Source organism: Protopterus annectens, chromosome 5.part0 (assembly GCF_019279795.1).
Source record: "Protopterus annectens isolate FY-2018-M chromosome 5.part0, PAN1.0, whole genome shotgun sequence".
NCBI lineage: Eukaryota > Metazoa > Chordata > Ceratodontiformes > Protopteridae > Protopterus > Protopterus annectens.
Genome location: NC_056735.1, coordinates 260,494,379 through 260,521,500, shown reverse-complemented (window position 1 = coordinate 260,521,500; position 27,122 = coordinate 260,494,379). Strand labels below are relative to the sequence as shown.

The 27,122-nt window shown below is 40.6% G+C and overlaps 1 protein-coding gene across 1 annotated transcript in view; it reads left to right on the top strand.

The window, feature by feature from the left end:
* Window positions 1-27,122, top strand: part of WDR4 (WD repeat domain 4) — a 468,232-nt gene that overhangs the window by 171,172 nt on the left and 269,938 nt on the right. The window contains exon 5 of the mRNA XM_044072230.1: window positions 5,254-5,366. Coding sequence (XP_043928165.1) covers window positions 5,254-5,366 — 113 coding nt within the window. The remainder of the gene's footprint in view (window positions 1-5,253; window positions 5,367-27,122) is intronic.

Below are 27,122 nucleotides of genomic sequence, written 5' to 3'. Positions count from 1 at the left end.
ATGGCTTGCACTTGCACAACCTCTGACATACGTGCAATTAATCAGAGCTCATAAGCTAATCTCTAAGCCTTCTAGTTGTCCTACCCTCTCCTGTCTGTTCGCACATCACCCAAATGGACCTCTGCAATCAGTCAATCAGATGCTCCTTAATGTAGTAAAACCTAACTCTTCTACCGGTCAAATGCATTACCCATGTGCTATAGCAAAACTATGGAATGCTCTCTCTCCCCTTCAGTTAGGTCTACTAGCAACCCTGAATGCTTTCAGACCTCGCTGAAACAGCACTTGTTCTCCCATTGGCTATGTATATGTACCAGCACTGACTATAAAAAATCCAATATTCCTAGCCTTACTACTTTTCCTCCCCATCTCACTTATGGCTCAGACTCCTCATATATTCATTTAGTGCTTCCAACTTAAGTCCAATGTGTGCCACCCAGCCACACTTAATCTACTATATCAGTTACCTACCATATCTTCTATTCACTCTTGATGCTTATATAACAGTAGCTGTAAGGCTATACCTTACTTTCAGTATCTTTAATCTGCTGCTATAATGCATTGTTCACACATTTCATCAGTTGTGTTCTTGTTTGGCTTGCAGACTTAAAATCGAACATCTGCATAACTAGTATTATCTATTTTATTGTATCACCTATTCTGTAATGTAGTGTTCTGTACCATCACTGCTTGATTTCTGTATTTTGATTCTGTAGCTTTATCTTGTTTTGTTTTTTGGAGCTTTTCTCTCTGGGCCTTTACTGAAAATGGACTCACCCTGGCCCAGTAGACCTCCTGGTAAATAAATGCAAATAAATAAATAAATAAAACCCCCTCCGCTAACACACCACCCCTTCCATATCCAAAAAACTTCTTAATGATGTTGACCTTTGGACATCTTCTAACATTCGTTATCAGAAAGCATATTTTTTGTAATTTCCATTCATGTAATAACTGTCTTCATAGTTATTTAATGTATTTTTGGAAATGCCATACAGGCAATTATGTCTTATTAGTTAGTTAATGTATTGTATGCTTTTGGAACTTATCTCCCGGGGCCTCCGCTGAAAATGGACATTGATCCAGTCGGACTATCCCAGTCAACAAATGTAAAATAAATAAATAAAAACTAAGAGCTAGCTGCACTTGCCCCAGATAAACTCCCAGCAGAACACATTAAAATTGTAGCGGACACTTAGAATGGATTATTAAGATTGAGACCCTGTCTAAGAAAGCTATGTCCCTGGTATCTGCAAAAAGTTTTACATATGATGGTGGTCCCTCTACCAATATCTCCAATTCCATCCTTTTGCTATACTTTTCCCCCTATACAGTGTGCTAGAAAAATATATTCAATCCCAACTACTTACTTTTGTCACTACAGAATTTACCAACCCCCATCCAACATGGCACAACTACTGATCTCTAAAGCTTTAGCATCACTATAAATCACAATAGGAATGAAGGTATCCTAGTGCCAGCACTATTTGGTGTCATATGCCTTTGGCAGGTCAAGGTTTCCTGCCAGAAGCTACTAAAAACTCTCCTCCTAAGGATTAAGTAACTTTTCACTCTCTTGGTTTAACAGCAATCTTATTTAATGAATACAGGCAGTAAAATGGCAGAACATCTCCCTCTTTCTCCCACTTTACATGGTAGCACCCCAAGTGCCTGTTCTTTGTCTTTTGCTATTTAGTGTATTCAGTAATGATCCCCACACAGCAAGGAAACCAGCATCCATAAATGTAATATGTTGATGATTCAGCACTCATCTGCAAAGACAAAGATCTGAAAAAAGAAACTACACAAACTAACCCAGGAATCTCATTTCATCCATTGCATCATAGCTTTGCAACTCTCACCTTCTGATAAGCTCCAAGAAAACTAAATTCATGGTATTCACCTCTAAGCAGCACACTGACCAAAACCCACTTTTTACCATTACTACTTCTGACCACACCAAAATCAAGCTCATACCCGTACCAAGTTCCTAAGGTTTATAGGTTTATCATTGATGGTGCTTTGAAATTTCATCATCACTGAAAAATAAAGCTCAAAAAAACTACCCTATACTGACTGACCATGATAGGCAAGCCAGTGCCTTAACCCTTCTGTTACAGACCGTTCTTTATGCCGCTTCTGTATTCGTCGGCCTACAAGCCAGACAAATAAGTACGATAGAAAAACATTTAAACAAATTAGCAAAATTTGATGCACACATGCCCAACAGATCCCATCACTGCATGACACTGAAACACCTAGTCTGCACAGAACTGCCCAACTAATTAACATTCTCACAACTGTTCACAACACATAATCTGATACACCATCCTGAAAAATGCCAAACACTTAGAAATACTGTCTACCCATACTCTTCACATCAAACAGCTAGCTTCACAGACAAACTGCTGCTGCTTTCAAGTGAATCAGTCAACAACACAAATGATTCACTGCATTCCTCTCGCATTTATAAAGTGTGGAACTACCATTTCTCTTTCTGTAAAACAAGTCAGCAAGCATAAAGCCTCCAAGCCGCTGCTGAAACATCTAAAAGACTCTTGGCAGTGACCATGCACCACTCCTGGCTAAACTGTGTGTACACCTACAGATGCTTACAAATGTCCAGCCCTAATCTTATTTGACATTGATTTACTATGCTGATAAACCACCATAACCCTCTGCTCCCTTCTCCTTTCCTTGTGTCCTCAAAAGCTCTGTTCATCTATATAAACACATACACACACACACACACGTCTGCGCCCTTAGCTATTTGGGACTCCTCCTCAGCCTTGTACTCTTCTTTCTCACACTAATTTCCTACATGAGCCTAAGCCCACTTTACTTTCTCTTATCTCCTTCCTGTCCCCCTGCTATGCTGCTCCTTCCCCTTAGGCTACAACCTGTATTTATTTCTGTGTATGCCATATATATTATGTACTCTTTTTGGTAAATGCCAACTTAATTTTTTCTTCATTCTTTTTATTCAGTATTTGTTAATTTCTGATCAAATTGTTACATTACAGTTTACAACCTTTCACATCTATATTGCATTCAAGAGCCACCAGTTTATTAGCTATGTAACTTCAAATATGCACTTTTGCTCCTAACATTCCAAAATGTTTGTGTGGACTTGTACTTTATTGAGCTTGAGCTGTTTAATATTATCAGCATTAATAGTATTTGTACTTCACTGAAGTCTGGAAATGGTATTAGCTTGTTTTTTATTCTATTCCTTAACATTGTGTATATAATATGATCATGTGTCTATTGTACTGTATTGTTTAAAATCTTTGTATACAAGTATGTTTCCACTTCATGACATTGTGTATAAAATTTAAATATCACTGTGTATCCACTTTTCTTATTTTGGAGCTTTTCCTTTTGGGCCTCCACTAAAAAGGGATTCCCACCAAGTCAGGCTTTCCTGGTAAACAAAAACAAACAAAAATGAAAAAGGCTTTGGTCTGATCAGGTTATTGGTTCCACCCCCAAGATGGGAATGGAAACGCCTCTCTAAAAGACCAAGTCCAGTTTATGTCCATGTTGATTAGCAACAGAAGTAACAGTGTGAGTAAACTAAAATCCTTTCATAAAGCAAAGAGAATTCCTTGGCAAAAATCATGAAATCCACATCAGATCAGATATTGGTCACTCAGCACCACCAGTTAGTTATCAACACTAGGTCAACAAGGACGTGTGTAGACTCTTAAAGGGATCATCCTCACGCTACTGGGAGGATAGTTCATAAGGATGCACTCACAGTGCTTCTTAGTATATAGCATACTGAAGAGGAGTTGATAACTCCTGCTGAAGCGATGTTGACTTGCAAAGGAGAGCAGTAAGCCTTGGCAACATCCATCAATCAGGTCTGAACATGGATGCTGGATATACTGCCACAATAACCATCAAAATAGAGCCAAGGTTTTTGTCAAGCTAGATCTCCATTATGACTGCCATTTTACAAATTTAGATCTAGCATTTCAGTACAGCACCCTCATCAGGATTCAGGGAGAGCATTCCTGTCCCTCAGTGCCCTACATTCATGCAAGGTCAACCAGCCGTCCTCCTATTCCCCTTGGACTACTCTGGTATTCCTCAGGCCACTCATGAATTCTAAAGGTATTCTGGAGTTTGGCTATCTGTACTTTGGTCTGGGGGGTTTCTTTTATATGCCCTACCCAGTTCCCCCCCTTCATGCTTATCAACTGTCCAAGGGCAACTCCCCTTTTTGGACCAGTACTTCCATTAGGTAGCATCTCCCGTCCCTTCCTCTCTGCCACTCTGTCAGTTATCCGGGCCGCTGATCAAATCTGTGTTGCCTGGGCCATAGTCAGGGCTTTATCTCTTTGCCACTGGAGTAGCTCAGAGATTTTACTACTTGTGCGTGAAAATTGTTTTGTAGTATAAGGTTATAACCCAAGACTTGGTAGTTCAGAGTGTGAACTGTGTTCTGCTAGGACAGAGTTTTTATATTTTTTGGAGTCTAAAATATCTGTAATATTTAACAGTCCATTTCTTGCCAGTTATAGCTTTGTACTTTTGTGTTTCTGATTTTAAATGTTTGTAAAGCTGAGGAACATTTTTGTATCCATTTTCGGAGCACTTTTCACAAATGTATCTGAACTGTCTCCGTGTTCTTCTGGTCTCAAGGCATCTATGTAATTGGTAGTACTGCTGCTTGGTTTCTGTGTTTCACTGCGGAAAGAAAATATATCAAGGACATTGAGCGTGGATGCATCACTTCTACTCCACTAGACAGTTTCTTCTAAAAAAGACCCTATCAAAGTGCAGTGTTTGCCCATTGGTTCTACCCCGAAAGCTGAACATTTCACCTCTGTACTGTTCTTAATTTCATTAGCAAAAGCCAGAGCGGAGCACATTTTCCCTGGATTATTGTGAGACAGCTGCTGTTCATCATGCACCACCCGTAAGGGCTTCGTCTCATCTTAGCAATGCATTGCTTCCTTCTGGAAAGGTGATCGTTTTGGCTCCGGTGCTGTTTGTAGACATATGGGCATGAAATGCTGAAGTACAGATCCTTTAAAGAACAGAAACCAAGAATTTCTTATTTTACATATTTGATCTCTGTTTTGTTAGTAGATGTACAAGTAGCCAAACACTGACAGCATGATGCTGAGAGAGAAAATATGGGTTGTATCTTGCAATATTTGTTTCTTTCAACACTCATTAGCTTTCATTCTTAACAACATGCATTACTGGCATAAAGCAATGCATTTTTTTCCTTTTCTCTAGACATTAAGTCCTGATGATAAGTACATTGTAACATCTGACAGAGATGAGAAAATTCGTATTACCTTCTTTAATGCCCCGCACATTATCCAGTCATTCTGCCTTGGACACACAGAGTGAGTTTTTTTTTAATAACTGTCTGTTATTTTTCTCACCAACTGCTAGAATTATATTTGCCATCTTAGGCTGTTATGCTGATGGCACCTGTACCTCAGTGGTCTGATGTGTCACTAGCTTCTGTGCAGAGGTCTTCGCAGATGTTTCATTTGTGGTATATTAAAATTGCTGTCTGAATGCTGTCTGTTTTTCACTTAACTTTAAAAGCAGGCAAAGCTGTTTGTAAATAATGCATCAGTACTACTGTGCAGCGTTCAGATAAGTGTATCAAAAGTATGGTTTATATTCATGTGTGTTCCTTCTATGTACAGTTCACGCAGGAGCAAAAAAAAATTGTGTAGCTGCAGAAAGAAGGGTTCATTTGTGAATGTGCTGTGATAATAAACTATGTACTTGTGGTTTTCATATGAGAACCAAACAGGTTTGGTGAGTTTGTCAGAGAAAGCAGTTATTTGAATGAAGTTTAACATTTTCAGTAACTTTAATGACATCCCTGCGATATGCAAGGTAACAGTGGGATTCAGTTAAGGATTTGAGGTACCCTCTGGCACAGTGCATAAAGTTGAATTCCTTCATGTAATCAGAAAAATGAAGTATTTTGATTTTATTACAACAAAAAAGTCAGTCCACGAGATTTTAAAATGCCATGTCAGTGAGAAACTGGGTATTTTGAAACTGGAATATTTTATCAAAATGCAAATACAGTCCTAGGTAAAGAGCAAAGGTTTCCATGAAACGAGTGTGAGGTTGTTCTATCCCAGATGGTTGTCAATTAGTTGTTTTCTTGTTATGCAGTTAATTATAAATTTTGACAGGAAATTTGAAAATACCTGAAGAAAATGGGCACAATACTTCTAAATTAGGTGCAACATTTTTCTAAATACTCCTTTTCAAGAAATTTAATTTCAAGAGTGTACCCCTGGAATGTATTTGTACGAAGATTCCTGTCATTTGTTAGTCTGAATCTACAAAAATGAGGGCTTCCAAGTCTTCTCATTGAGCAGTCTCCATAAAAAAGGTCTTCATTGAGTAAATAATATGAGTTCATCTAAAAATAGAACATTCAAAACTAAAATGGACTTTGTACAAACTTAAAATAAGCGAGCTGAAATAATAAATTCCACAGCAATGATTACGTATTGTTCTACAAACATAGATGGGAGGTTAAAAGAAAAGCGAGTAAGAGTTAATAATGAAACAGAGCACTTGGTTGATGGAAAAAAATGGAAGACCTAACAACTTAAATACGTGACATACCAGAAAAAATGGAGAGGAAAAGTATGATCAGTTTTCTTGTCACCTGCCTCCCTAAAGCATTAAATATACAAGATGCACCTTCATTTTGATTAGAAAGTCTTTAGAGGTCACTTGTCAAACTTTCTACTAATCCACATTACCCTCCCAGACCCATTATTGTCAAATTATTGCTGTAGTTGGACAAAGAGATGGCAATAAGAACTAACTCGTCTGTTAAACTTGACAATAATGTTGATTTGGCCATGACTGTTTATCCAAAACTTTGAAAAAATGAAAAGCCTTCTGGCCTTTGATTTATAGTTTTGAAAAAGTCCTGACTTCTTTTTCCATTAAGACTAAAGTTGTTTCTGCAAAATGAATTGCTGCATAGGATAGTGCTGCGTTGTATTGAAAATACATAATCACTAGTGCTTAAGGCATGAAATTAAATTGTACAGATTTCAAAAGACATGCAGATAGAGATGACTGGAACACCTGCAGAGTCCTCAAGAAAAGATGATGGAAACGTGAAAAGAATATGAATTAATGTTTCTTAACTTCACTGTGTTTTCAGTGTTAAATGGTAAAGGGAGGGCATTATTTATGTATGATTTCTGGTAAGTAATAAATACAACTTGAGTGAAACACTTGTTTTTGCGACCATTAATGATGAGCATGCTTTTATACCAGAAGATGGTGGCTGTAGTATCCTAGGGATTTCTTCTTTCCCTGATTTATTTTTTTATTTTATTTTACATTTGTTAACCAGGTTAGTCTGGCTGAGCTTTTGGCTCATTTTCAGCAGAGACCCGGGGAGAAAAGCTCTTCAAGACTAGAAAACATTTTAGTAACATAGTAGTAACAAATCAGCTATAGGATCTTACAAGCAGAGACCTGGAGAGAAAAAAGCTCCTCAGGCAATTCAGTTATACAGGGTATTAACAGACTGGCAGACAATTATGTTAGTTGTTACAGACAAGGTTTTAAACAATTAGCAGAAGAAAATGTCACTAGTTGCAATATTATTTAAGCTGCTTAGAGCAAAATGAGTTAATAGTTAGGCAGATGATTATTTAAAGTGGGTAGGATCTAGTTGTATAGGAGTTTGGAAACAAGAAAGGAAGGTAAGAATGGCTAGTAGGAGATGTAGGGGAGGTAGAGTACAGGAGACAGACTAGACAGGTAGGTTGTTTTGAGACTGTAAGAATTAAGAGTGGTTGGAGACAGAGGAAGGGAAGAGGTAGAAGTGGCAGGGGAATAGTGTTAGAGATACATTGAGGTGGTGAAATAGGTGAAAGGATGGTGGTTTCAGGGTGGTTGGCTACAGTGGCAAGACCACTTTGTTTTTAGGTATTTCCTTGTGGCTAATTTGAAACTTTTGCTATGCTGGGGGAATTTTATTTCCAAGGGGAGTTGGTTCCAGGATATAGCTGGGTTATAGTTATAGAGAAGGCAGCCTATTTTGGTTTTAGGTTTGTAGATGTCTAATAATTCTTGATTTGAGCTGCATAGCGTCCTTGCAGGGGAATATTTGGATATGATAGTGGAGAAGCTGGGGCATAAGGAGGGTAGATAGAGGATAGAGTGGATGATTTGTAGTTGGCATAGTTGGAGCAGCTGAGGGAATTCTAGCCAGTCTAGTTGCTGTAGTGCTAAGCAGTGGTGCGACTTGTAGGTTTGGTTAGCTGCAAATCTGGCGATCTTATTATGGGTAGTTTCAAGCTTGGAAATAAGTGTAGAATTTAGGTTTGTGAATATGTGGCAGCTGTACAAGAGTGTTGGGAGTAATAAAGCCTGGGAGAGAGTTATTCGGGCAGTGTTAGTTAAGTATTTCTTGCTACGGAAAAGGTGTCCGAGTTTCTGATGAGTTCTTTTTACCGAGTTAGTAATATGGAGATCAAACTTAAGCTGATCATCTATTGTAACACTTAGCAATTTAGTACTAGATTCAGCTGAGATGATAGTGTTGTTGCAGGATAAGATGGTAAATGTTCTTTTGAGTGTGGTGATGTTTTTAGGGAGGAAGAGTAGGAGCTTAGTTTTTTTTTGGATTAAGTATTAGTTTGTTATCACTAAGCCAAGTCTCAATGGTGTGGAAGGATGCCTGGGTAGTTGTGTGGAGGTCAGTTGGGTTGTCAGCAATGGTTATAACAGTTGAGTCGTCAGCATATTGCACAAGAGATGACTGGGGACAAGAGCCGTAGAGCAAGTTGGTGAAAATATTAGAGAGTAGTGGTCCAAGTATGGATCCTTGGGGGGACTCCCATTTGTACAGTGAGAGAAGAGGATAGTGCAGAGAGCCATTTAACTGATTGCTGGCGGGGTAGAGAGATAGCTGGAGAGATAGTTGGGAGAGAGAAATGTAAGTTAGTGAGTTTAGCTAGGAGGAGTGGGTGAGAGACAGTGTCAAAGGCTTTAGAAAGGTCAAGGAATACGCATGAGACAAGTTTATTGTTATCCCGAGCTAGGGAGACTATGTTGATGAATGATATGAGTGCAGTAAGTTGTACTATGCTTGAGACGGAAACCATGCTGTGTGAGTGTGAGAATGTTTTCCTGGTGAAGATAATGCATTATCTGCTTGTGAATGCATTTCCCTAGGATTTTTGAGAGTGGAGAGAGTATGGCAATCGGTCTGAAGTTGGATATGTCTGAGGAGTTGCCCCCTTTGTGAATGGTTAGAGTAAAGAAATTCTTCCATACAGTGAGGACATAGGATTTAGAAATGGATTGGTTGATTAAGATGGATACAAGATAGGCAAAAGGTTCAGAGGCAATCTGCAGGAAGTAAGAGGGTAGCTTGTCAACAGATGGGTAGCAAGGTTTAAGTTTAGAGAGTAATGACTTTACATAGTTAGTTGATACTGCTTTTAGAGAGGAGGAGTTTGGAGGGTTTGGAAGCGGTATAGAGTTTGTGGGGGTGCTGGTGTTGTTTCTGGGACGGAGAGAATTTATTATGGAGGTTATTGAGTTTATAAAATGATAGTTAATAAAATTAACAATGTCTTCAGGTGTTGCATTGGGACATGGGTTAGGAGAGGAAGGGTTTCCTGGATGAAGAGTCTGTTTAATAGAGCTCCAGAATTTCTTTGGGTCTGATTTAAGAGTAGAGGGAGGATTGGCATAGAAGTTTATTTTGTCATAATGGATGATTTTTTTTAATTTTATTTCTGAGTTCTTTATATTTCTGAAAAAGAGAAGGGGTCCTAGTTTTAGTCCACATTTTCCAAATCCTATTCCGGTCTTTCATGAGGGTTCTGGTAGATTTAGTGAACCAGGGAGCAGTATTAGATTTGATTCTAATTGTGCGAAGAGGAGCAAAGAAGTTAAGAATGTTTAGGAATGTAGTGTTGAAGGAGTGGACGGCTTCGTCTAAAGGAGGAGTGGTGAGGTAAGACCAGTTAATTTTGGAGAGTTGGTGAATAAAGGAGTTAGGACAGAAATGAGAAAGTCAGCGGGTGGTAATAAATTTGTTAGGTTTGGCAAGGTGGGGAGTATGTCTGGTAACTGTTATAGGACAGTGGTCGCTGAGGGCATTTGGAAGGGTTTGGGAGTTATGAGGGTGGGAGACCAATATCCAGTCAAGAAGAGAGCTAGGTAGGTGAGATTTATTAATGTAGGTTGGGCAATGACCTTTGAGTTGGTATAATTAATGGAATTGTTGAGGAGTGCAACCCCACATCAGGGGTACAGTTAAGCCTGGCCCCTTCAAAAATGCCTTTCTCATTATTTTTTTGTTTGACTGGTACTGCTCATTTTTAATCACAGTTATGTGCATCAGTCACAGAAGAGTCTGTAATGTCAAGGAGACTACAAACTGAAATGGCAATTGATAGAGGAATATAAGTATGTTTTGTTTCCAAAGGAATTCTTGGCAAACCACAACATGTACTGGAGAGAGTTAGCCATTAATGGCCCAGGTTCTTGCTGCATTATGCTATGAAAAGCAAAATGAACAGCTGCTATTAGTTGTGGAAGAAAGAGACAAACTTGCTTTGTGTTGGTTAAAATCAGAAAATATTTTGAGTCAGTGTGTCAGTTCAGTTAAATTCTGTTGAGGAAGAGGTAAATATGGGTAATATAAGGAACTAAGCACATTGCATAGTGTGAAAGCTGCAAATGTTGCTGAATCCAAATGCTTTTCTAAAGTTCAATAGAAGATGGTCCCTGCAGTTTGCAATGAAAGATAGACTTTATAAATTATTAGAAAGATTAGAAAGAAAAAAAAGACTATACTACACATTTACTTTCAAAAGGAAGAGAGAGAGTTCCATTTGTATGTGTGGTAATAAGTTAACTGTGAACTAGATTGATATTGTTGAAATGTATTGTCTACCTAAAGTAAAATAGTTAATTGTAATGAATGGTGGAACAGTAATCTGAAAAAAGTGATCTAGTATTTGCTTTTAACAAGAATTATTTGGTGACGACTCAAAGAATTTCATAACCATTGGTAAACATAAAAGCTTGCCTGTGTATAACAGATTTCCATTTGTGGTGGAGTCCTTGCCTTTCATTTTCTGAATGATAACATTAAGATTCGAGTGTAGTATTATACCCAGATAATACAGTAACAACTGGGAACACAGAGGGGGAAATGAGTACAGAGTTTGCAGGAGTGTTTGTTGGGAGTTAAAATCAAAATTCAAATCACAGATTAAATATCTAGAGCAAGTAATCAGTATTAAAACAAAAATCATTATTTGGTTCGAGGGTGAACAAAATTCATGATGTTACCTCCCCATACGTGTCCTCCCAAAGACCCACACATATACAAACTTAATGTGAAAGAGTTGCAGGCACTCTTAGCTTGATAAAACTTAAGTAATGTGTCTATTTAAATGGGAGTACAACAGCTTTTGAAAGGGGTACACTCCATGACAAGAAAAATACAAGAGATAAAATGCATTTAAGGCATCTAAAGAGCCATTAATATGGGATAGAGTGAGGTATATTAAAACCAAGTCAAACACCAAACGTTTGCAGAGTAACAAATGTGCAGAATTACAACTCTGATACACTTATTATGCTTTCAGATGAGGAAAGACAAAAGTTTATGCTTCTCAAATATTTTCCTAGCTCAGAAGAATTCAGAAACGGAGAAAGTCTAGTTTTGATTTTTTGATTAAAGAAATTTTATTGGTACTGTTTGGTAAAAAGTTTAAGCTGTTTGGTGAACATAAGTGTCTGTTTGTCATGACACTAGCATATTTGAGATTGGCAGTCAAGTTGTCAGTGCACGATTTTCTGAATGAGTAAAGACCAGCTAAAGGAGATTGCAGAACAATTGGTCACTCGAGTTCTGTTGCCATAAATTACTGATAAAGTAACAAAAGTTTGGTAGACTATGTAAATTCTCTTATAAAATAAATTTTTCAAGAAATTCCAGTGAAAGCAGAAATGGTAATTAGAACGACAGAGTGGAGTATTAAACTTTGTGGCAGAGGGGTGGACTATTTGAGTAAATTATAGCTTAAAAATATAGTTTAAGAAAAATATTGAATTATCAGAAAAAGGTTGTTTGCTTTGAGTAGAATGATTATTTCATGGAAACAAAGAAAAACAGTGCTAAGAAGAATTACATATTGTACACTGGTATTGTGAAAAGACACTGGCACAAAGGTTTGCATGCTGACCCAAGGCAGATGACGAAACTGAATAGATGAATAAATTGTCCATTGTCAGGTGGAGTAGACAGATGCCATTTCTTTCATGGGAGTTTTTCTCAAGGAAGATGTTAAACACACTGTTGATTTTTGCAGGTTCTTTCATGAGCAGTGTATCCATGGCTGCAATGGATGCTTATTTGAAATGGTTTTCTGCAAGTAAGATTACACTGCAATAAGTAGATTGATGATTGTGTGCTCTGGTAACCCAAAAGGAACAGTTGCGGGTCATGCTGCTCAGTTTGTGTCAGGACGATTTTGTCATTTTCATTCAGTGTAATGGAATCATTCATTCTGTTAGGGCACAGCAGTCTCCTGTAGATGCGTACTACTTGTCTGTGAACCTATTGATTAAACAGAAAATTATATGCAATTGTTGAAGCAGGCTTAAACAAATGCACTCTTGGATTTTCAAGATAAAGTTATTTCAGTTGCAGTACAGAGTCACACTTAACTGGGCAGACTTCAGCTGAGATATTCTTGAAGACACGTCAGAATAATGCCTTTGCTGATCAAATGAAATGTTTGTGGTACTGTGAGACAAACAGTTTTTACACAGATTTCATCTAGCGTGTTAAGTTTACAAGGGGGAAAGCTGAACCAACTGTGAGAGGTCCCAGGTAGATTCCAGGATGATGCCTAAATGTACAAGTCCACTATCATTTCATGTTGGAGCAAATGCAGGAGTCACTTGCACAAGGCAAAGTGATCAGCTGCAAGTTAGAGTGAATGATGATACTATCATAAAGAAGCGAGTCAGATCTGGAAAGAATTGACTGTGGTGATGAGCATTTGCAGAGTGATGCACATGGAATAAATTTCTCAGGAGTCCTTAATGCCGTGTTCTGAATTTGAGGTTCCAGAGACTGAGTTAGTGATGAGTTGAGATGTTTGCAGAGGATTAAAAAGTTACTCCAGAGTCTGACTTTTTTTATTCATCTTTAAGTTAAAATTCTAGCAAATGGCATTTTATCTACCTAAGTGCTGAAAGTGTCATTTAATCCAGATAAAGTGTAGTTAATAGCTTTAGAATAAAAAGGTAAGTAATGTAATGTTAACAATACTTCCCTAAGAGCTGACCCAATTTTTTGGGATTTGGGAACTTACATGGACTGTGACCTAATGTTTGACCAACATGTCCATTGTTGTATGAACTAATGTTTGACCAACATGCCCATTGTTGTAAGAAAGTCCTGTATTGCGCAGCTTACAAATAAAGGGTTTTTATCTAGATCTAGGGATGTCATTGTGCCCCTTTGCTCAGCCCTCATTAGGCTAGTCATTGAATATAATGCCTCCTTTGGCATGCATCTCTCCAGACATATACAAGTAGTACTTGCCTGTGAACCTAATGTGGAGTATTGTATTTGCCATCAGAATGTTGACAGCAGTGAGGTTCCATAGGGCAAGCCAGGCTGCAATATCCAATGTGTCTGCACTGTGTTCACATAATAAAGTGACCTAGCAAAAATGATTGGTGGTCTTTCATGTTGTTCTCAGTGCATTACATCATCCGCGACACACAACTGAACACCTTGTTTCCTCAGGAAGAGGACGCATCACATGGTGCTTTGAGATCTCAGGGGGAGATGATTCTTGTTGGAGGAACAGAAGTAATCTTCACATTTAGTGGAGGTTGTTTTAGTTTGCTACTAGATATTCCTGTATCCAGTTTCTTGAAGTTTTCCTGAGATGGAACCTTGCAGTTAATTATTTTTCTTTCATGGATCTGCTGTTTAAGATTCTTCTGCCCCTTTAGTACTGTTGCTGACAGGTCAGCTATGACTGAAAGCCCCAGAGAGACTTCCGTTCTTTCTTGCACAGCATCCATCTGTTTCCCTGCCTCACAAGAGGATTCCAAAAGAAAGGATGGTCATGTTTATATTCAACAGCTGGAGTTGTAAGGCTGGTAAAGTGAAGGTCATGTCTATCTTGTCATGTACTAGCATTCATTCATTCATTTGCTTTCTACCTGCTTATTCCAGTGCTGGACCACAGGGTAGCTGGAAATTAGACTTGTTGTAACTGTGGTTACAGAGCTGATTTTTTTTCTGGCTGGTAGTTGATTTGGAAGTATTAAAAAAATGTTTGCAAAAATAGCCAGCTAGAATATTTACTAAAAGGTGTGTGACCTCGTTATTATTTTGTTTAGTGAATGCTGTAAAGGCTTTGCTAGTCATTTACCCATACTAAATGTTTTAATTTGCAAGTTGCATGATGTGGGGATTGGAGTTTTGGAAGAGAGAGGACTCATCCATATGGTATAGAGTTATAGATGAATTTTCAAATTATATTGGTTCCATGTATTTGTTGGAAAAACAGTTGCTATTTTTTCAATAAAGAAATTATATTAAGTATGAGGTGCCTTTTTGCAGTTTGCTCCGTGTTCATTTGAATGCTTTTTTTTTATATTTGTAGTATACTTTTTTCATGTAATTATTTTTGTGTTTTCTACTTGTGTAGACTGCTATAGCTTTCTTGCAGTCCCAGGTAGAGGTTACTTTCCTGTTGAAGAAGCCTTGTTTTCATCTTGTATATTTTAAGCTGGGACTGATACCATATCTTTTTATATGGTCATGGAAGATTAAAAAAAAAGTGATAAAAGCCATCTGTGGTTAACTGGATTCATCTGCTAGGACAATCGCACAAGTGGCTTCAAATATTTTTTCAATGTGCTTCTGTGCTCCTGTGTATACTGACCATCAGGCCTTCACCAAATCGGATATGTTCTTTTTATTTCACAGTTCCTCGCAGTGCCAAGGAAAACACTGTCTGATCAGGGCCATTGTTCAGGCAGTCATGAGGGTATCCTAGCTGTAAGGGTATCTGTGATGACCTAACTCTCTATCCTTGGGTGAGGGAAGTGTAAACTGTGTCACTGCAGAGGCCCACAGTACCTTCCCCATGTGAGAGCACACTTTTACATACCCATCTTGAAAGCTATCACCAGCCAGTGGCTTGGTTAGCCTAACACCTCCCCTGTGGCCACACATTTTCCTCACCATTTCTCCTCCTCCTAGAGGTTGTGGCATTATGTTGATTGATGTGCCTCCCCTCAATCCCAGGATGGGCCAGTCCTCCTCTGCCAACTCTGTCAAACACCCAAGCCACTAATCAAACCCATTTTTACTGGGTTGGAGGCAGGGCTTTTTGTCTCTGTAACACCAGAGCTAGACTAGATATTTTTTTAAACTCCTGAATTGTACGTTGGTGAATCCTGCAGCAACATCCTGCATCTACCAGACTCTGTAATATTGAATGCCTTCTACAATGGATGACTGTTGAGATACCACCTCTTATAACTAGCTAAACACAATTTTGAATTTTCTGTTGCTCTTGCAAGTCTGCAGGGCATATATTTTCTGCCAGTATAGACTGTAAAGTCACAGAATCTGTTGGGAAGGTGCTACTTGGTTCTCTGCTACTGGTTTCACAGTCTGGATTTTGATCCTAGCGAAAGCAGCATGACATGAAGCATTGTCATTTCCATCTGACTGTCCTCAGAAGAAGGAGAAGATAAAAGCTTGAGGCCTGCATCAAATCCATAAAGATGGTGACTGTGGAGTCTGACCCACACAGGGACTGGTAGAACCCCTCTTGCATGATCCATGTTCTGTGCTAGATTGCTTTGAGAAGGTTAAGGGCATCTGAAGAAAGACATAAGTCATAGCTTCCTCTTAAAAGCTTGACTGCCAAGCAGCCTTGCTTTGCTCACAAGGCAGCAAATTCCCTATGACTAGCAAGGGGTCAAGTCTGTGCCAGTCATCTACTGACAGTCTGCGGACTGTTGAAGGTAAACTCTCAACCAGCTTATTAGATGTGTTGGGGATGTTCACAACAGTTCGGCCACGTTTGAACATCTGAAGCTTATTTGGACCCTCCTGTCTTCTCCTGGCTTATGACCACCATGATCTTCATGTTACTATTCCCATGCCTGAGAATGCAGGTGCTGCAGTTCATTGTGAGGTGTCAGTTGTTGCAGAGTCACCATACCTTCATGTATCTTATTTTGGCGCTTGTTACAGGGTCCTGAAATGGTGGACTTTCAAGTATTGACATCCATGTGGACCTTTAGTGTATGCAGTCAAATCTGTTGTGGGCCCTGACAGTCATTGCTTTTCCTGCAGGGTGGAGAGCTCTCTGCAGCTGTGAAACAATTAAAGGAATTTGCTCCCTTCAGAGGTTGGAGGATTAGTAGTCCTAGACTTCAGGGCCCTTCCTAATTAATTTAGGCAATCAGTTTATAATGTATTGTATAATTAAGGAGTGGTGCATATGGTTGTACCTCCTCTGCAGAGGGGTACCATCATGTGACCACAGTAGTAGACCATAAAAAGAAATGCCAGTCTGCCATTATTCTGTGTCCTAGGTGAAGCTGAGTGCTTGTGGACTCCGAAGTACATCTCCTCCAGCCCCCTGTTGGATCCACAGATTCATAATCAGTATGTCAATCTGGAGTCTATAAATGACGCACTTTGGAGATTAAGCGTTCCTCTGTTTGGGAGAATGCAGTCCTTTCTCTCCCATGGTTTGTACAGCACTGCAAGGAGGAGTTTGTGGTGAATGCATTCTTTGTTGTGCAGAAAGTTATATTCTTATGTTTTCCTTTCATTCTTTATGATTACATGCCTCATCTCAGAGTTAGGGTGAATAAGACTAAAACTAATTCCAGTTCTCATCACCTCTTGGTGGCTTTCATGCCCTTAGCAGGACAGAAAACTTACATAGTCCTATAGTCCTGTGTAGGCTGGGGATCCTCCATGCTTGGGGGGAGGTGGTTGGATAGATGGTTTCAAGTCAGTGCCATGTTCTAGCTATAGTTTCTTGTTTGAACTTTTTCTGACAGGCGTATGAGAACTGATTTGAGACCATTAGGAAGCCTTCCAACAAGCAGCTCTGCCAGCTGGAAGGCGTTCACCAATCAGATCAAATAGGATCCTGTGCTACCTTATTCATTCAGTTCACAGGTCATCCTGACCTATTGCAGGCACCTGTTGAATGTGGGTTTCATTTATGCCATTATCAAGGTGTATGTGTCAACTGTTTCTATCCATTATAACCTTATAAAGAGCAAGTGCTGGTCATGCAATTCCTTAAAGGAGTGTTGCAGTTCTGCTCACTTTTGAAAATGCCATGTCCTGCATGGGAGGGATCTGAATTTCATGACTGACAGGCATTTCCCTTCCCTGTTTCAGATCTTTTGGTTTTGAAGTACTGAGGATTGTGGCTTAGAATATCCTTTTTCTGGTGGCTGTCATCACTGTATACGGGATTTCAAAGCTGGACACCCTTGTGTGTTCGAAACCGGTCTTTCACAAGTTTGAAGTGCCCATTTAGTCCTACTCACATTTCCTCACAAAAGTGGTTTTAAATGTCTGTTAATCAGTCTGTTCATACCACCCCACCCTTCTTCGTGAGATTAGGAAAACAGAGCAACTTTCACCTCCATTGCATCATGGAGGGATGTCTGTCAGTCACCAAGCAAACCATTTTGTGTTGGATTGTGAGCTGCATTAAATTTTGACTATGGCATTTTTAGAAAATGCTGCAGTCAGTGGCCACTCCATTAGAGGCATGGCTGCTTCCAGAGCTTGTTCAAAAATAACTCCATTGTAGACATCTCTACCATGGCCAGTTGGTCCACTGTTTCACTAAGTATAGTTGACTTGATTGTGACTCAAGGAGTCCGCCTTTCTTTGGTACAGAATTGCCCACAGCAGAGAGTTCCTGATGTTAAATGCACAGATATGTTTTTACATTGGGCGGATCACCCTTGGTGGGACATTCGTACCTTGCAGCCTGTCTTTGGTCTCAGCTGCTGCACTTTTCTGTAAATCAGGCAAGTGCGTACCTGCCAGCAGTGCAGGCTTCAAATCTTCATTTTTATTTCTTGATTTGCATGAAGTCTGTTTGCTCAGTGGTGGAAGACAAATTTCCATGTTCAGAAACTGAGTGCACTCCTAGGTATTCAGTGTGCGACATGATGGTCTTTGTCTGCATCATTCATGTACACCTTGAGCAAGTAGACTGACAAAACAAGTTCACAGTTTTAATTGTTGGAGAGAATGAATTCAGTTAGATGTTCATCGTGTTTCACTGTTGCAGTCATGACTGTAGGGTTCTCCCCTGCTGGCAGGCAGCCCTCGGTCGGCCAGAATCCCAAAGTCTGGGTCCGGCGTCAGCTGTTCAACCCTGCCCCCTGACGTCAGAGCACCAGGAGTATAAAGCTGACAGCCAACGCCATCTTCTCCGGTCTTTATTGCCGTGCGGTGATAGCAGTTCGCAAGTGCCGGTCGGTTGACTCCTGACGAATATTTCTACCTACTTCGGTCCGAAGACTTTCTTCTCCACTCAAAGCTAAGTACCCCGTTGGGGAAACTTTTTTCTTGCTCCACTCCGATGTCAGAAAAAGTTAATAATTGTATTTCATGTGGGAAGCAAATACCTCATAAGGATTTTCATTCTTACTGTATTCCTTGCTTGGGCCCTGACCACAACGTAGCTAGTTGTCGGTTTTGTGCTAGATTCAATCAACGTACAATTAAGCGAAGGTACGATTTTGCTTTTCATTACTTCAGTAGACGATTTAACTACAAAATGTCGTCGGATACGCTTCCATCTACCGGAGTTCGCAAGCGTCGCAAGGATAAAGACAGGCCTCCGAGGTCCAAATCTGATGATAGCGCACATGTGGAGCCAGCTTCAGGTTCGGCCGTCGTCAGTGAGGCGCTTTTGCAGCCCCTGTCGTCGGCCATTTCAGAACCGACGGCCGAAACGGACTCTCATGAGGAGCCAACCAGGCCTTTAAATATCTCTGTTGCAGGACCTTCGGACAACGCTCCTTCGGATGGGTCCAGAGCCGCTGTGCAGGTACCTGCTTCCGAAGGGGTTTTCAGGCCTACTCAGCTTCAAGTAAAGGCAAAGCCAAAGACAAAGGCAAAGACTCCTTCTAAATCAAAGACTTCAACACAGGCCTCTTCTGAACTGGCTCCCAAGTCACAAAAACAGTTACTCAAGATGGCAGAGGATTTACTTACAATGATTAGGGGTTCTCATCCCCCTCCAGACAAAAGGCCAAGGCAGGATGTTTATTATGATTCCTCTGATCAGGCTTCTGTTTCCTCAGTTTCTTCTTCTGATCAGGAATATTCTTTTCCTCTTTATGAGGATTCTGATGCGGAAGAATCCATTCCTTCAGCTTCTCCTCCTGAGGATTTTTCTTTTGGGGAAACTCTGCATGAAATGAGGGAACATTTTCACTGGGAGGGACAGGAGTATTCAGAATCCAAGAAAAGACTGAGGGATTTTCTTCTTCTTCCCCAACATAGGCCCCTGGCTATTCCTCCTGTTTTGGATATTGTGGATGATGCCTTTTCAGAGGCTAATTTAACCCCTGATTCTTTTCCTCCTGCTCCTGTTAAGCCTGATAGGTACTACAGGGTTCCTGATTCCCATCAGTTTTTATACAAGAATCCTTCTGCTGACCCTGAAACCATTTCTCAGGGTCCTAAGGGTGTTAAGGCCGCTACTGCCAAAAATCCTATTCCTACTGAAAAGGATTCTCGAGCCTTGGAAAGATGGGGCAAAAAGGTGTAAACTTCTGCTACTTTGTCCATTAGGGCTTTAAACTGTCAGTTTCATATGCTTAAATATCAGCAGTTTTTCTTGTCTGTCTTAAAACAGAAATTTACTTCCATTTCTGCCTGTGCAGAGGATAAGGAATTACATGACTTATTGCATGCCACTGAACAAGTTGGGAAGCATGTTTTACACTGTGGATTTGATGCCTTGGAGGTTTCTTGTAGGGCTGCGGCCTCTGGCACAGTCATTAGAAGACATGCATGGCTAAAGGAACAAAATTTACCTGAACAAGTAAAGGCTAAATTATTGGATGCTCCTGTTCAGCATAATGTTTTGTTTGGATCTAAAGCTGAAGAGGTGATTAAAAAGATGGAGGATAAGGAGAAATCCATACAAACAGTTAAAGATTTCTTACAAGTACAGCCTCCTAGATTTAGCAGGAATTGGCCATCAAAAAAATGGTCTTTTCCCTCTTCAGACAGGCCTCAAAGGGGTAGATATAGACGCTCCAGAGGGAGGCCTCAAACACAAGCTGCTTATAGACCAAGGCAATGGACTGCTTCTACCCCTAGGGGAGGAGAGGACAGGCCACAGTCTCAAAGGAAACAAACTCAATGACTCCCTCTGTTGGGCTGCAGGAACGTCTTGCCTGGAAGCCCCTCTCGGAGGAAAACTCTCTCTTTTTTACCAAAATTGGACTCAAATAACCCAGGACAAATGGGTCTTGGATGTGATTTTAAGAGGTTACAAATTCCATTTTCATACTTTGCCAAGGCCAAGTGGATGGCCAGACCTTCCAAAACATCAATGGATGGAGGCCTTAAGGTGGAGGCTGTTTTGGCTATGAATGCCATTGAACTGGTACCTCTTTCAGAGATGGGAAAAGGGTTTTACTCAAGGCTCTTTCTAGTCCCAAGAAAGCAAAATTCATGGAGACCCATTCTGGATCTGTCAGTCTTGAACACCTTTCTAGAGATTCCAAAATTCAAGATGCTTACTCTACAGCAGTTACTTCCAATGCTGTCCAAAGATGCATGGATGGTGACTTTGGATTTAAAGGAGGCATATTTACACATTCCCATCAGGCAGGATCACAGAAAATACCTCAGGTTCAAGGCCGGATCGAGGCACTTTCTATTCTCTGCACTGCCCTTTGGATTGTCTACTGCGCCCAGGGTCTTCACCAAATGCTTGGCTCCAGTAGTAGCTTACTGCAGACTCAAGGGAATTCAAATTTACCCTTATCTGGACGATTGTCTAATTCAGGCAGACAGCAAGGATGTCTTACTCCAGCATCTAGACTTTGTACAAAACCTCCTCAAATTCCTGGGATTCTCTGTAAACATAAAGTCAAATTTGACACCATCACAAAAGATAACTTTTCTGGGTGCTCTTCTAAACACTACAACCCAGATGGCATTTCTGACATCCGAAAAACAATTACAGCTGGCATCAACTTTCAAAGCCTTGGCAACTCTAACCCATCTATAAGCAAGGAAATTCCTGCAGGCTTTGGGTTACATGGCCTCCTGCATCCTTCTCGTACCATATGCAAGACTACACATGAGGAAAATACAGTGGTACCTAAAAAGTGTATGGCCTCAGCATTACCACAGTTTGGACATACTGATTCCTGTCCTTCCTTGCCTTCAAAAGGAATTTCTTTGGTGGTCCAGGGCATGTGCTCTAAACAAAGGGAAGCCCTTCCATCTACCTCCTGCCTCTCAGATTCTAACCACAGACGCCTCGGATTATGCTTGGGGAGCCCGTTTTCAGGGCAATTGTCTGCAGGGCCTTTGGACAAAGGATCAGAAGCACCTGCATATCAACTTAAAGGAAATGTTAGCCGTTCAGAAAGCTCTATTGGCCTTCAGGAATCTCATACAACCAGGACAATTACTAATACGGACAGACAACACCACAGTTATGTGGTACATAAACAAGCAAGGGGGATCTCATTCCTACCCCCTTTGCAGACTAGCCATGGATTTATGGAACACAGCTCTAGCTTGCAATCTGGATCTTCAAGCTCAGTTTCTACCAGGGAAACAAAACTTACTAGCAGACAGTTTGAGCAGAAACCTTTCGGATCCACACGAGTGGATGCTGGACACCAAAATATTCAGGGTGATAACAGCAGTATGGGGATGTCCTCACATAGATCTCTTTGCATCCCATCTAAATCATCAGCTACAGAATTTGTGCACCAGGACATTCCACAGAGAGGCTTGGAAAGTGGATGCCCTGTCATTCAGTTGGAGGAACCTCTCGGGATATGCCTTTCCGCCTCTACCTCTTCTTCCACGAGTTTTATTGAAGATAAAACAGGACAAACCCAAGATGATAATCTTGTTGGCTCCGAATTGGCCTCGGCAGTTTTGGTATCCAACTCTAATAATATACACAAAAAAAACAGTGGTTTGCCAGGTAAAGCACCCTCAATGGAAAAAGAAAGACACAAATGCAGTAAAATCCGAGGTGTGCACCATGTGCTGTGAGGACAGAACTCTGTCCAAGTAGCTGAACAACAAGTGAATAAAGTCACACTCTCAAGTCGATAAAATCCAAGGTTTATTAGTAAAAACCATAAAAACGAACTGCAGTGGTAAGCGCTTTCACGTTGTACCCAACGCTTCATCAGACATCAAATGCAGTAAAAAATACCCCTTATAAACAAATTCAAATTCAAACAGACAAATCAGATCATGAAAGTAATTAAAGAAACAGGATATTGAATTAAAATCAATTAAGAACAAATAATGTGTTAATTACCCATGAAGTCAATGCTTGAGGGGTCTACTAGAAAGAAAAGGCTTAAGTGTAAATCTGTCATTGAGTCCAAACCTATGAGCTTGTAGCTTTAGAATTGATTTTAATTCAATATCCTGTTTCTTTAATTACTTTCATGATCTGATTTGTCTGTTTGAATTTGAATTTGTTTATAAGGGGTATTTTTTACTGCATTTGATGTCTGATGAAGCGTTACAACGTGAACGCTTACCACTGCAGTTCGTTATGGTTTTACTAATAAACCTTGGATTTTATCGACTTGAGAGTGTGACTTTATTCACTTGTTGTTCAGCTACTTGGACAGAGTTCTGTCCTCACAGCACATGGTGCACACCTCGGATTTTACTGCATCCAACTCTAATAAACCTATGCCTGGAGCCCCCTTGGATTTTACCTCGGTCTCCGAACCTTCTGTCCCAACATCAGGGTCAGGTTCTACACTCTCATGTCAGAACTCTCAGCCTGGCGGCCTGGTTAATCCAGGACCTTTGATTTCTTCTTTCCTACCCAAGCAGGTTATGGATGTCATTTTAGAAGTCAGACGTTCTAGCACTAGGAAATCTTATGCAGGAAAATGGAAAAGATTTTGTTCCTGGATGCAGGCTCAGGATTCTGATCCTCTTCTTCCTAACATTACTTTAATTCTTCTTTACTTGACGGATCTCTTACATAAGGGTCTCTCTTTCTCTTCCATTAAGATCCATGCTTCTGCTATTTCTGCTCATTATAATTCAGACCCTCCCATCTTTTCCCACCAGCTCATGAGACAGTTCCTCAGAGGAGCTAAGAACTTAAGACCTCCTAGATCTCCTCCTATTCCTGCTTGGGATCTCAATTATGTTTTGGAAAAACTAACCTTGCCTCCTTTTGAGCCTGCCGCTTCTGCTGACATCAAGTTTTTATCTTGGAAGACAGCTATCCTGTTGGTACTAACCTCTGCCAGGAGAGTTTCAGAGTTGCAAGCTCTTATGGCGGTGGAACCATATATTACTTTTCATCAAGACAGGGTATCTTTGAGGACTAATCCGACTTTCATGCCTAAGGTGGTTTCCAAAGTGGCTTTAAATCAAACTATCCACTTGCCAACCTTTTTCCCCACTCCTCAAAATAAAGGGGAAAGAATCTTACATTCCTTGGATGTACATCGACAGCTACGTTTTTACCTGAACAGAACCAAGGACATCAGAAAATCAGAACAATTGTTTGTTTCATATGCTTCAAGTTCCCAAGGTAAAGCCATTTCTAAACAAACCATTTCTAAATGGATTGCTTATGGAATCAGATTTTGTTATTCACACCATGGAAAGCAAATCCCAGGGAGCATTCGGACTCATTCCACCAGAGCTGCTGCCACTTCTGCAGCCTTCCTCAGGGGAGTTCCTACCAAGGACATTTTGGAAGCTGCAACTTGGAGTTCAGTGCACACTTTCTCTAAGCACTACAATTTGCTTCTCTACTCTAAGTCTAGGGCAGGCTTTGCCTCTGCAGTCTTGCAGGGCCTTTTAGCCGCCCCTCCTTCTTTATGACCACCTCCCTTTCTTTCAGCTTTGGGATTCTACCCTACAGTCATGACTGCAACAGTGAAACACGATGAACATAGTACAGTTGTGTACACCTACCATAAATGTAGATGTTCGAGTGTCTTCACTGTTGCAGTCTGGGTTTCCCTCCCTCCTGTCCCCTCTTATTTTTACTTTTGTGTGGTTCATTTTTTCACCATTCTTCTGAGGTGTATTTGCAAAGGTTTTGGGACCATTTTCATTTTGGGACTCCTGACATCTGGGGCAAGAAAAACTGGAGGAGATGGCGTCGGCTGTCAGCTTTATACTCCTGGCGCTCTGACATCAGGGAGCAGGGTTGAACAGCTGACGCCGGACCCAGACTTTGGGATTCTGGCCGACCGAGGGCTGCCTGCCGGCAGGGGAGAGCCCTACAGTCATGACTGCAACAGTGAAGACACTCGAACATCTACATTTATGGTAGGTGTACACAACTGTACTTTACTCACCAAGGACAGTCCACTCATAGAGCTGAAATATCAAGTTGTGCCCTCAGACAACTTCAGAAGATTTTTCTGATGACATTGCTACGCTAAAGACTTTTGTGCAAGTGGAAACCATTTATTTACAACATGGCTTTTGTGTGCATTTGGTTATTTGCATTTTATTCTAATAATGCTAGACACACAGTTTGACAGATGCTCTGCTCTGAATTTAATCTTTGGCATTGTGCCCCTTGGTGCAATTGGAGAAAGAGTATTGAGAGCATATAATATAGTGTTGAGTCTGTTATGTGCCATGATTGAAGATGCGTTTTGGTAAAAAAAAAAAAAAACCTTCAGTGAGCCTTTTTTGGGAGAGGAACCAGTGTGTTGATCATTGACCTTGAAGGCCTTGTTTGGTTTATGCAGAAAGGCATAATCACCAAGTTACAAATGATTATCAGATGCACAATTGCCCATTGAGAAGCCTTTAATTCTTACAGGTTCATATGTGTATACTAGGGTAATGAACATTGGGACTTTCATAAGCCTAGTAAAGTTTTACAAATGTATCATGCAATTGTATGTACCTTAGAGGGTATTTTAAGGGGTATATGTAGGGTAGGGCAAGATTTACAGGCTACCTTTGTCCATTAGAGATACAGATGCTAGCTAGACCCAGGATATATTTCCAATTTCCAACCCACTGGTCCAAGTCCGTCTTGAATAGGGTTAGGGAAGAGCACTACTTCACTTGGAAGGGAAGCTTGTTCCAGAAAAGGGTAATTCTCTGAAAAACATATCTGTCCCTCCAAAATATCCTATTTATGTCGCAGGGAAATTTTAAATCCCTAAATTGAGTAATTCTGATGCTATTCATTTTGTTGATATGCAAAAGGCCCATCCTTATGGGATCCACGTATGAGCTGTATGCCAGGTATAGACAACCATGCAACAGTCTGTAGGAAACAGATTATGGAGATAAGGCTTGAAGCAGTCTGCATAGGGCATGCTGTTTACACCCTGTGTTCTTTTTGTATGGAACCTCTATGGATATTCTGTTGTTGTGTGTGCCTTGTCAGGTACGTATCAAAGGGGGAGGCATTGTACTCAAATATGGGCCTGATGAGGGCAGGTACAGTGGAATGATGACTTGGATCTAGATGCCATCCCTTTGCTTATACATTGAGTAACATAGAATGATTTCCTTACTACTTTAGAAACATGCTGGCTGAAAGCCAGGTTACTATCTAAATACATACCCAAACCCGCAACTGCTGGTTCTTCTGTTTTGGGGGGGGGGTGGTTGTTAGCCTCCCTAGGAAATTACCTCAGTATGTCCCAAAGGGTAGTATTATGCATTTCTTTGCACTGAGTTTTAAGCCATGGCTTTGGCACCAGTCATTTGTCTGTGTAGATGTTCTTCTTGTTTCACTGTTGCAGTCATCACACTTGGGTTGTCGGCCCGAATACCGGAGACTTAGTATTTTTGTGTCAGTTGCTGTTGTTCCAGGACTGACGTCAGGTTGTCAAGGGTATAAAAACAGGCAGCCGACGCTAATTACATCAGTCTTTCTTGTCGTGGAGCCCAAAGCAGTTTGCACGAGTGCCAGTCATCCGCTACCTGAGTTTTCGTTTCCGAATTGAATCATCCTGAAGTCTTCTAAAGCTAAGTACCCCACTGGGGATCCTTTTTTCTTGCTCTAACCAATGTCAGAAAAAGTTAACAGTTGTCTCGCCTGTGGAAAACAAATACCACACCGAGATTTCCATTCTTTCTGCATCACCTGTTTAGGCCCAGACCATGACATACCTTGTTCGTTTTTGTGCCTTGTTCAACACCTGAACTATTCATCGTCTGGCCCTTATTGTTGCTAAATAGTTTCGTTCTTGATTTCTGTATTCCGAAATGGCTTCGGTAAGCCATCCATGTACCGATTTTCCGAAAAAAAATTAAGGATAAAGACAGAGACTGCACAGGTCCAAAACTGCCGACGATGCTTCCGTTAAGCTAGTTGCCAGTTCGCCGGTACTCGGTGAGGTGCTTTCGCAGCCCCTGGTGCCCGCTTTGATGGATTTGCAGGTCGCTACCGAGACCCATTCGGAGTCTGGTATGCAGCAAGTCTCTTCTTTGACTATGGAACCTGCGGATGTCTCTAACTTGGATGGGTCTGGAGCCACTGCGCAGGCACTGGCTTCCAAGGAAGTTCTTTGCATTACCAATTTTCGACATAAACCGATGACTCCTTTTGCGTCTTCAGTTCTGTCTAAAACTACCGAGTTTCTAAGGCCAAGAGTACGAGCTACACCTAAAAAACGGACGACCCAAACTCAAGCATCTGCTTCCCTGCCACAATCTGAAATGCTTAAAATGGCAGAAGACTTAATCATGCTGATTAGGGGAAGCCAGCCTTCCCCTGCTAAGAAAAAAAAAAGACCTGTCCCCAGCAGCTTTAACTGACCAAGAGTCCGACGACTCTGAGGTTTCTGAATATGAAGAT